This window comes from Macaca nemestrina, chromosome 3 (assembly GCF_043159975.1).
Source record: "Macaca nemestrina isolate mMacNem1 chromosome 3, mMacNem.hap1, whole genome shotgun sequence".
Lineage (NCBI taxonomy): Eukaryota > Metazoa > Chordata > Mammalia > Primates > Cercopithecidae > Macaca > Macaca nemestrina.
Window position 1 is genome coordinate 55,352,673 of NC_092127.1, and position 12,317 is coordinate 55,364,989.

Here is a 12,317-nt window from a genome sequence, read left to right on the forward strand (position 1 = left end):
AGTAAATGAATTTCCAATGTTTTTATTCTGCTCAAAGCTGTGTATCAGGTGATATGTGATGATTGACACCATCTATTTCAGCCTCGGGGGACATTTACCTTTCATCAAGATCTACTAGCAATCAAGGACTACTTATTGAAAAATTTCCATATGTGTCATATAGAGAAAGGTAACTCTGAAATGTAAATCATATTCTTCATTCATTCTAAAGAAATTAACACTATATTTGGGTAAGAAAAACAAAACAAAAAACACAAGTAACAACAACAACAAATAACAACTGGAAAGAGATTATTGTAAAAAAAAATGAAGCAAATAATCTGAAAGATACAATATTATGCTTTGTAGTAAACTGAACATGGTAGTTTCATAATACAATAAAAGCAAGTTTTCTTTATTTAATTACTATATATTGACAATAAAGACCATTTTGAACACAAGTAAGAAAAATTTTAATAGTTGACTACAGCAGAACAATGATTCAAGACTTCAGAAACTAACTTTACCTAATTAGTAGGAGAGAGTTTTATTTTAAAATGCATTTCCATACCCAAAATAGCTACTCATTAATATCTTCATGATAAATACCAAAGTAAGCAATGACCTCCACTGCTGTCAATATCAGTGAGTAGAAATACTGATAGTTTTCCTGTCATTTAAGCAAAACAGCAATCTCATCCTCTGTTAATTCTGTGAGTTACACACATAACAAACTTGTACATTGGAGGGCAATTGAACTAAATAACATAAGGTAGACAAAATTACAATGTTTTTCAAAATTAGGCAAAATATTGGCACTTAATTGAAATAATTTCAGAATATTTGAAGAATTAAAGAGACATACAAGTCAGCAAGGCACAGAACTACAACAATTGGCTAAAGAAAGCATAAGACAGCTAACATCATAAAGGACAACAATTTTAAGTCAAGGTCCATCAAAGCCAATGAACTCATGCCAAAATTAGGTACATGTATGCAATAAATATATTAAGTCAATTATTTCTGAAAAGTAAAAAATAATCAGTATTAACTAGAATATTAAGAGAAAAAAAATGGAGAAAGCATGGCTCAAGAATGGTAGAATGTAGATAAAATCATAGGATAAAGGATTATTTTGAAAACATGCTTTTTATTATTTTTAATTTATATACAATAGATGTACACATTTTTGGTGTTCATGTAAATATTTTGATATAGTCATACAATGTGTAATGGTCTAATCAGGGTAATTGAGATATCTAGTAAATTAAACATTTATCTTTTCTTTATGCTGGGAACACTTGGATTACTATCTTTCAGCTATTTTGAGATGTAAAAATAATTACTATTTACTATAGTTATAATTATCTAAATTATTACAAATTTATCAAACACTAGGTCTTACTTCTCTCAGTCTGTATATTTGTATCCACTAATAAACGTCTTTTCATTTCTCCCTCCCCTATCCTTCCCTGCCTCTAGTAACCACCAATCTACTCTCTATTTTCACAAGACTCAACTTTTTAGCTCTCACATATGAGTTAGAACATGCAATATTTATCTCTCTGTCCCTGACCTATTTCATTTAACATAATGACTTCCAGTTCCAACCATGTTGCTGCAAATGACAAGATTTCAATCTTTTTTATGGTTGAATAATATTCCATTGTGTATATATAGATATATTTTATTTTATTTTACTCATTTTATTTATTCATTCATCCACTGGTGGACACTTTAGTTGATTCCATAAATCTTGGCTATTGTGAATAGTACTGTAATAAGCAAGAGAATGCAGACAATCTCTTCAAATATATTGCATTCCTTTGTATTTTTAAAAGAATTAACTGCATGTACATATAAAACAAGTGAGGGATTAGCTTGACAAGGAAAATATATGTAGTTACAATGGTATTGATCTTGCAAAGTCTTTGGTGTCATTTGCTATTTTTTACTAAAATGTTATGAAAGAGACATTAGTAGAGTTATTCCAGTAACAAAATGCAAGATGGACTGATATACAGACAGCCTGAATCAAAGAAGGTGAATGAATAAGACTCATGCAGTAATACACAAAGAAATGAAGCAAAGGCAGAAGAAGGGAAAGAAAGGGCAAATGTCAAGGACACCCCAAGTGAAGAAATTATTCACTGAACACAACTGACAAAAAGAGGAGATTTAGTGAATGAAAGAGAAGGAAGAATCATAGATACTTTAAAAAATGCTATATTTGTTAAAATATAAAAATAAAAACACCATAACTAGAACAAAGAGGAAGGTGTATAATAATTGGTCATTTAACCAACTGAGGTTTTTACTAGTTGATTAGATAATGTAGGACTAAATTCTAAATTTGGGACTTCTCATTTTTTACAAAATATCGAGTGAAGATCACACTAAGGTAAAATGAAAAAAAAAACCTTAAGTTCTTGAAATATTTTGGTATCTTGTTATAGCTGAACTACCGTTGTGTTCAAACACCACAAATAACTGATGAGATGTAAACTTTTTATAAATTAAAATTCTTAAGACTAAATTCTTAGGGACTACATACTTAGGAGCTTTCTTAAAAAACAAAAACAAACAAACAAAAAAAACCCTGAACATAGTAATTACTGTTTTGCTTACTTTCAAAAACACCAAATAGTATCCAAATTCTTAAAGTATGTACTGGAGTATTGCCCAGTCCATTACTGGTATCTACAAACTATGTTGATGATCTCTTTTCCTGTTTAAAATTGCAGCCTACAAGATAGGCTGAAAGAAAAGATTACTCTATTTATTTATTTGAACAAATGATGCTATAGGAATAACACATATTGAAATAAACTTTACAAACAGCCAGGCACAGTGGCTTATGCCTCTAATCCTAGCATTCTGAGAGGCTAAGGCAGGAGGATCACTTGAATCCAGGAACTGGAGATAGTCCTGATCAACAGGCAAGACCCTGTCTCTACAATAAAACATAAATAAATAAATAAATAGCCTGGCATGGTGGCATGGGCCTGTTGTTCCAACTATTAGAGAGGCTGAGGTGGAGGGATTGCTTGAGCCCATGAAGTCCAACGTGCAGAGAGCCCTGTTTGCAACACTGCACTCCAGCTTGGCTAACAGAGAACCTGTCTAAAAAAATTGCAAACAAAAACAAAACAAAAACAAGAGAAAAACGAACAGAAATTTATATGTAATTTAACATGTATATTTTATACTTTCATGTATATATAAAATATTTTATATATACATACTCAGGTATTTATACTCTCATGTATATATACATGAAGTATGTATATATAAAATATACATACATGAAGTATGTATAAACAAAATATTTTATATATACATGTGAGAATATATATTTTATATATACATGGGAGTATATATAAAATATATAATGAGTAGTTCTCAAAGAGGTGACTCACCTCTTTGGTGAATTTCAGATTATATGGCACCTTCTTCTTCTAAATAAATTCTTAGAGAAGTGGTAAAACAAAAAAAGACTTTAAGTTGTTATGGGCAGCAACTTGGGGTAAGGTGAATCAATGGCAGGTAAAGGCTAGTTATCTTGGAACATAGATTCTTCTCGTACCTTCTCCAGGCTGATAGGGTCCAAAGTTGTCTTCAGTGGTTAACATTTGTGAGTGGGTTTGGGGAGGGCAAGGTAACATTTTTCTTTATAAGTCTTTGTCGTGCTTTTAGGCAAGTAGATGGAGGGCAATGAGCTCTCCTGCAACTGCTTCTTCTTTATTATCTTCAGCTCAGTAATCTCTCATATTTTGGAGTGGCATCTTCTCATCTCCCACATAGGAAATTTTAGATAGATTACAATCAATTTGGATTTTACAGTGAAAATCATGCTCCAGTTTTATTTAATGCATTTCTAAGAATGAATTTTGCTAGAGTATTATTATCTTCTGCAAGTTAAACACATATTTTTAGTTTTCCAGTTTTTACATTAGAAAAGATCCCGCTAAATGAGAATTCATTTAGTCTTGCTACTCAGTGTGGTTCAGAGACCAGCAGAATTTGCATCACTCAGGAACTTGTTCGAAAAGTTGAATCTCAGGTCCACCCCAAGTTACTGAATCAGAATCTGCTTTTTCAACAAGATCACTGTTTTTTTCCTATGTCCAGTAAAGTTGAAAAAGTACTAAATTTGCCTTACATTAACTGATCCACCCAGTTTAGATTTGCAGGTAATGTTCCGCCCTGAAGAGGGGTTGTTTTACCCCAATGGGTCCTTTACCTGCCTGTTGCCATTGAGCCAATAGAAAGAGAGGAGGTTCTGTTAAGCAGAGCAGAAACTTTATTTGTTGTTCAAAGAGTAGAGAAGGTGAGCTTCCCATTCACCTTCTTCCCAGGTGTGTGGAGAAGGGGGATTTTTAAGGTCTCTTAGATCATAGAGGTGGAGACTAAGGATGGAAATTCCTGGAAAGAGGTGGGACTTTCCAGAGAAAACTAGAATGTGTGCAGTCTTGTGCTTTCTTTTGCACTGGGCACTTACTATATGTGCCTAGCAAAGGGCATTTCTCCCCACTGGGCAGAGATTTTAATATGATAAGGAAATGAGGATTCAGGTCTGTCTGAGTAGCACTGCCAAGCTGAGTTTTTATCTCGTGGCTTGTTTGTGGCTACTGGCATCCTGCCTGACTTTTGTTTCTGTAAGCAAGCACAACTGAGACCACAGGTTACTTTCATAGGTTCTGGGACTCTTTAAAAGAATCAAGGTCATGCTACGGTGACAGTAACTTATTGGCTCCCAAAGATTCATTATGATTCAAATTTTAAGGATTCATTAGAATGGTACTAAAGAATTTTATTTAATGCTAAGGAAAATGAAATCAATGTTACTGGAAACCACTTATGTATCTGATATTATTATCCATTTCCAAATCTATTAACTCATTTCACACTTAAAATATCTCTAAGTGCCACTGATTCCATGTAACTAGATGTGAAAGCTAACCTGAGGCTAAGATTTGTTCAATAAATACTGCACATCCCTTGTCTGCAAGTCCCTGAGAATAAAGTGCACACAGCTTCTATTGTTACAAAATATGCAATATTTTGTAATTAGACGAAGGCCAGGCAAGTACAGGGTAGTGTTAGAGTTCCTAAGAGGGAAACCTAAATTGTCAGAGGGGGTTAGAAAAAAATATATATATCTATTTGGAAAAAGCATTTTAACTCATTGCTGAAGAACACATTTTTATAAAGTTGGCTCTGAAAAAGGCTAGTGTGTCTTGGAGTTTCGCAAGGGGAACTAAGCAGCAGTTGAAGCTGGAGCATTTCAGGAATCCTGCAGAACTTCATAGAATAAGGTGCGGATGTTGGACCTTATCCAAAAGTCAAAGGAAGCCACTGGAGGGTTTGAAGCCAGGAAGTGACAGGCCCTGATCCACGTTTGGAAAGGCTCTTACTCAGATCCATGCAAAGCCCTGCGGGCGGGTGGGTTTATTGGGGCCACTCCCCTCGGCTGCCTTTCTCCACCCCAGTCACCGCCTCCTGCTTCTCAGCTTAGCCATCTGAGGGGGGTGGGAACCGTGTAATAGGGGCGGGGGGAAGAAAAACGTTCTTAAAAAATATTAAAAAGAAAACATCCCACTTGGCAACGAGTGCGCGGGAAGTTCAGCGAGCGAGTTCCGGGCTTCCCGCCCGCCCGCAGAAGACCGCCGGTGAGCCCCCAGCCTCCGCCTGGCCCTCCGCTCCGCCGTGTCCGTCAGTCAGTCGGTCTGTCAGCTTCCCCTTCCCCCACGCCTCCTTTTTCGGGGCGCCGCGCGGGTCGGGAGGTCGGAGGGGCCCCCTAGGTATTCAGGACGCCCTTGGTCCGCGTCGCTCCCGGCAGCGCTTCGGCGGCGGCGCCTGCAGAACCCGGTACCTGGCAGGTTCGGGTCTCTGCTGCGCGGAACCTCGCTGTCCATACTCCACGGCCGGGGCCTCTGACGCCTCCGCTTGTGGAGTTCTTCCCTGAGCGGCTGTAACTTTAAACCACTCTGAGCGAGGCCTATTTTTATTCAGAAACCAGCGGCCAGGGCGTCTGTGGAGAATGCTCAGATGGAGGGCCAGCCCGCCACTTGAAGTTTTCTCACAAATCTGAGGGAAAAGAATGTCTTGTCCTAATAGCCTCTCTTTGCGATTTCACAGCTCTGTTGCCCCTTCGTAGCCAGATCGGTGGCCGTGGGGACCTTTGGATAAGGGTGTTGCCTGAGCTGGGGGAGCTGTGTCTGAACTCCATTGCTTGGTCTTTGTGTGGTGATCCCGAGGCCTCCACACTTGAGCCGGGCCAAAGCTGTGGCCTACTACCCCTCACAGGGATTGCTCCAAGAGTTCCAGGGGACAGGCTCACAGTGGCAAGGACAAGGAGATGAGTGTAGCAGCCAAGTACCGCATGGCCTCCCTGTATGTGGGTGACTTGCATGCAGATGTCACCGAGGACCTGCTGTTCAGGAAGTTCAGCGCCGCGGGGCCCGTGCTGTCCATCCGCATCTGCAGGGACCAGGTCACCCGCCGCTCTCTGGGCTATGCCTACGTGAACTTCTTGCAGCTGACTGATGCCCAGAAGGCGCTGGACACAATGAACTTTGACATCATAAAAGGCAAATCCATCCGTCTCATGTGGTCTCAGCGTGATGCCTACTTGAGGAGATCTGGAATTGGGAACGTGTTCATCAAGAATCTGGACAAATCTATCGATAACAAAACCCTTTATGAACACTTTTCAGGTTTTGGAAAGATTCTTTCCTCCAAGGTGATGAGTGATGATCAAGGTTCCAAGGGCTATGCATTTGTGCACTTTCAGAACCAGAGTGCTGCAGACAGGGCCATTGAGGAGATGAATGGAAAACTACTCAAGAGCTGCAAGGTATTTGTTGGCAGATTCAAAAACCGAAAAGATCGTGAAGCTGAACTCAGAAGCAAAGCCAGTGAATTCACCAATATTTACATCAAAAACTTTGGAGGCGACATGGATGATGAGAGATTGAAGGACGTTTTCAGCAAATATGGCAAAACTCTGAGTGTTAAGGTGATGACAGATTCCAGTGGGAAATCCAAAGGCTTTGGCTTTGTGAGTTTCGATAGCCATGAGGCTGCCAAGAAAGCTGTTGAAGAAATGAATGGAAGGGACATAAATGGGCAGCTGATTTTTGTAGGCCGGGCGCAAAAGAAAGTAGAGCGACAGGCTGAGTTAAAGCAAATGTTTGAGCAGCTGAAAAGGGAACGAATTCGTGGGTACCAGGGAGTAAAGCTCTACGTTAAGAACCTTGATGACACCATTGATGATGAAAAACTACGAAACGAATTTTCTTCATTTGGATCAATTATTAGAGTTAAGGTAATGCAGCAAGAGGGCCAGAGCAAAGGGTTTGGCTTCATCTGCTTCTCCTCTCTAGAGGATGCTACTAAAGCAATGATAGAGATGAATGGCTGCTTCTTGGGCTCCAAACCTATTAGCATTGCCTTGGCCCAGAGTTATTAGGAAAGATAAACATACCTTCCCAGTTAGCATCTGCAACAGTTGGGGAAATGATAGTGATCTCTGCCTGAACTGACCTCAGTAAATTTCATATTCCACATGATGGGTGCTTAGTTTAGTGAATTTTATGATGAAACGTTTTTTATACAAAGCCATTTTTTTCTTTTGTGGAAAAATAAATGGAGCTTAGTTCATTTTATAGAGGCACATTTTCTAATTTTAATATTGCATATTTTTCTTATTTTGATGTTGTGTTCATAGCAATAAGTATAAATAGAAATATCTTTATTACATTTGAACCAAATGAAATAAGGTAATTATTTGAATTTATTGCATATTTTATTTTAGTAATATTGCTAGCTTTAATTTCTTCTATGAAAATATGCTCAAAATAGTTCTTACACCTAAAGATTCCAAAGTATTTTTACTGACAGAAATTTTCTAATTTTTCATCCAAGTTTTGAGAAATCAGACTTTTAGAAATTTATAGTATGAATTTAAAGATCTAATTTCATTTTGAATAAATGCTTAAAGTACTCAGATATAGTTGAATTTATTTTAAATTTATATCCTGACATGCTTGTTTTTCGGATGGTTTAAATTAAGATGATGGAGGTTTTTAATGTTGCCTAAAAACTGGCTTTATTTGTTTTGTTCTTTCCATTAGTTGACTATAATTCAGGTACTTTCTTGTTAATCTAAATTGTAACTTGCACTGTAAAACCTTAACTTCTACATTCCTTAAGTTATATATCTGTATCAACTCAGGTGATCCAAAGTTGGCCTGGTCTTAAATCTCTTCATACCTATACGGCTTAATATTTTCCCTTACATTTTTACCAGATGCTATTATTATGAAAGTCATGTATACAGATTGTAGAAATTCTGTTTAAAAACTTTTAAAATCTGTTTTATATCGTTTTGTGTAGTGATAGTCTCTTAGGGTTCAGAAAAGTAAGTTCCTCTATTTTTATAAACTCACCTCTCCTTTTATTAGACTATGGCAGCTATGTAACCCATTAAGGTTCACTTTTAGCCTTCATTGATCAGAAAGTCACTGGCTGATTTTCTGATAAAATGAAGTTACATCACTTATTCTGTTTTCTAGCATAATTTTTAGTTTAGGACCATTACCCTATTTCCCTTTCTCTCCTGCCTTTCATCTATATTCCTCAGCTTTTTAAAATACTTTCTAAAGGATTTTTTTTTTTTTAATGTTGGCTTTTAATATGTGCTGCTTCAAATCCATTTGGAAATCTTGGCAAGAGTTTTTTATTTACATTTAAATAATTGCTTTACAAATTCTGATTCATACCAAAGGTACCTAGCAAGCAAGTGCTTTTGTTTTTACTGTTTTTATATTTTTACTTGGCTTAGTTGTTTCTTATAACTATTATTCACATCCTCTATTTCATATATTACTAATATAAAAGAAATACTAAAATATTTTTTGGCAATACCTCAGCTTATGAATGAGAAAAATTTGTTACCTTTTATTTTTATAGAAATTATGCGTATATTCTTTGCACATTTTCTAAAATAAAAATATTTTAGGCCATAAAAAGATTGCATATAATTGTATTATGCAAACCAATTCCCTATTATAATTTGTTACATATTTTTCTATTTTTGTTCTCTCTCTACATATATACATACACCTAGGTAATTTACGAAAAATAGGATAATATTACCAATGTTGTTTGAAATTGTTTTCTTAATTAAACAATATGATATGGTCAACTTCTATGCTCACAATAATCATTTATGTTATAATCTGAGTGATTTTTATGTTTTGTTCAATGACTGTACCAAAATATAACTAATTTCTTATTGATAAACTTATATGTTGCTAGATAATTTCTTCCTTTTTTCTTTCTTCCTCTATCATAAATAACTTAGAGATTAACATCCTTGCAAACTTGTATATGCAAATATGTCTGTTTTCTTAAGAAAATGTTTAGAAGTGGAATTAATGACTAAAAAAGAATCAGTTTTAAAAAGTAATTTTGATAAATATTGCTTAAATGCTGTCCAGAATACTTGGGGCACTTACATTTCCATTGTCATTGTAGGAGAATGCCTGTTTCCATATGCTCCAAGAAACAAGGGTTTTTTAAAAAAGCTATTGGTCAATTCAACATGATATATAAAACAAACCATTTCGTCATTGCTTTATTTCACTTTTGTAAATTACAAAAATTAAACAGCATTTGTGTACTCACTGACCATTTGTATTTTCATACTTATGAGTTAATGTCTCATGATCATAATTTATTTTCTTGTTGGAGTGTTTTTTATTTACATGGATTTTTAGATTTCTTTGCATATTACGACAACATTTTAGACTTTTTCCCCTGATATTTCATTTTCTTTACAGTCTTGAAGGTTATTCAAAATTAAATGTTAAGCTGGAAAGTTTCAGTATTTTACTTAAATGACTTTGATGTCATGCTTCAAAATATTTTGAACACTTTAAATATATACATTCACACAAATATATATACATCCACACAATTTATCTGTATTGTGTTTATGACTCTCAGAATTTCGTATTCTCCATGCTTCTAACTAAAATTTTGGTGCATAAAAAGTATCTTATATAAAACCTATAGTAAATCTTTAAAAAATGTGCTTTTCCATCTTTAATAACATATGTTTTGGTAAATACCTGATTCAGAGAGCCAATGAATTAGAGTCGGCATATGAGTTTCACATAGATTCTTATACTAAGTAAGTATTTACCAAAACATATATTAGAAGCAGAAAGTTGTTAAAAAGGTTTACCAGACAAGAAGACTGGAAAGTGTATTAAGTGTGCCTGACCTTGACATCTTATTCTGTATAATCTAGTCTCCATCTTAATTCAAAAAAGCTAATCTGTAAAACTGTTCAAATATTTGAACAATATTTGATAATGCTTACATATATTTTCAAGATAATATCAGGAAACAGAGTTCTGTCATCTATATAAGGAATTAATAGGACATAACATCAGATGTCTAGATGAATTATAGCTGTGCCTAATTACACAATAATCTGCCTTCTTAGTAGAAATTGCTTATTTCCAGCATTTACTGTAAAAAAGTGACTAAGTCGGTTTACAAAAATATACAATCCTATGGATTTCTTTAATTCATTTAAATTTTGTTCATTCTAATTCTTTTTGGTGTGTGATAATAGCAAGTTATCTTAGTGGAAAATACAGATTCATTCATTAAAGAATATTAAATCTTTTGTGCCCAAGTGCCTTAATAAATAAGTAGAATCTTAACTTTTCTGATAAGCATTCCAGTAAAAACTAATGTACATAGATATGCCTTGAGCCACTGTTTCAACTTTCATCTTTCTCTCCACACATATTGCCATGTCTGCTGTGTAGTTGCCTGCTTATGTGTACAGCCATTTCAATAAATATATTATTTTAACATTTTGTCTTTTCAATTTCAAATAGGAATTTATAGTTGGTAAAAATACAAATTTTAAAGTGATTTAATATTGTCATTTTCATGTTCTCAATAGTGTTATAGATCCCCTGAGAAAATGTCAAATAAAATATAATATTTCAGAGGTGAAAGCATGTTTGAAAATGATTTTTATTTATTATAAAGTGTTTCTGATTTTCCAAAGATCAGTTATCTTAAGAGTGAACTGAAAATTGCTTGTGTTTTTTAGTGAAGATACTTGTATTTCAGATTTTCAAGGACAATTTCTTTATGAACTAGTATTTCTTTTTTAAGTTACTCATAATTATGAGCTCACAATTGAAAACAAAACACTAATATACATCAAGTTTTAATGAGGAATAATTAACTATTTTAAAGACATTTATGAATTTATTGTTAAATTCAACTAACCTGTCAGGTGCTTAGAATTGGCTTATTCATAGTACGTTTGGAAATATGCCCCATAATATAATTTAAAAAATAGATATAATAAAACAATAGAGGAAAAATATAATTTTAAAAACTCTACACTTTCAAAAGTAGAACAGATTAAATACCCTCAGGATACTTTTGACATATATATATCTCCCAAGTGTATGTGTACTCAAGTCCGAGTTACACATACACTTGGATTTGAATTTGGTAAAGTCAGAGTATTTTGCAGGTTTGCCCAGAGGAAATATGTATAATTCAGTGTTGGTTTTGTCTCATCGTCTTGTCATATTTTAGAGTTCACAGAATGTTCTGAACTAAATTGTAGTTGCCCTGAATGAAACAATTGAATCCAAACGAGAAGGAAATGCATCTTCTTAGTGGCGTTCTTAACTGTAGTAGAGAAAACACCTTAACTTCTGAGAGAGATTCATAATTTGTACAATGATATTTCATCAGATTTTATTAACCCATTTATAATTACATCATCTTATATATTTAAAAAATCCTTATTTTGAAGTTTTGCCAAACTCTAATAGCACATTTGAGTTGCAAAGGCAATATCACTGAAGTGGCAGATATAATTATTGTTTTTATTTTTGCATTCAGTGAATACCAGTCATAATTCATTTTTTGTTTGTTTTTACAATCAGTATCTCTAGAGGAATTTTCTTATTTCAGGAAGCCACGTCTAATGGTCTTGTAGGGCATCACAATTTTGATTTACATTTAATTTTATCTTTGTACATGTGCTAGTAGCAGCCAATATTAATTCCTTGAAGTTAAAGTAAGCCTTTATAATAGTAGTTCCAGCAAATCTTTGTTAATCAAAGACATGCCTCAATTTGAATGCAAGCCAAATCTTAGAATTATAACTAGATTGTTTTGACACATTATTATTTTACTGAATTATCATAGGAAACATTAGAAACCTAGTATTATTCACCACTCTAGTCACTAACATTTTATATATAGTTTGTATACTAATGATA

At 34.4% G+C, this 12,317-nt stretch overlaps 1 protein-coding gene across 2 annotated transcripts; it reads left to right on the plus strand.

The window, feature by feature from the left end:
* The first annotated feature begins 5,516 nt into the window (after positions 1-5,516).
* Positions 5,517-10,875, plus strand: LOC105486070 (poly(A) binding protein cytoplasmic 4 like). 2 transcript variants are annotated; one of them, XM_024794271.2, is made up of 2 exons: positions 5,517-5,706; positions 6,121-10,875. In XM_024794271.2, the coding sequence occupies exon 2, from the start codon at positions 6,341-6,343 to the stop codon at positions 7,451-7,453; it is 1,113 nt and encodes a 370-aa protein (XP_024650039.2). In that variant the 5' UTR covers positions 5,517-5,706; positions 6,121-6,340; the 3' UTR covers positions 7,454-10,875. The 2 variants fall into 2 exon arrangements, with proteins under 2 accessions (XP_024650039.2, XP_070949139.1); XM_071093038.1 differs by having other exon boundaries at positions 5,524-5,651.
* The last annotated feature ends 1,442 nt before the right edge of the window (positions 10,876-12,317 follow it).

Bases quoted from the DNA above. Each gene is read 5' to 3' on its own strand.
- LOC105486070 (XM_024794271.2), top strand. From the start codon at position 6,341: ATGAGTGTAGCAGCCAAGTACCGCATGGCCTCCCTGTATGTGGGTGAC.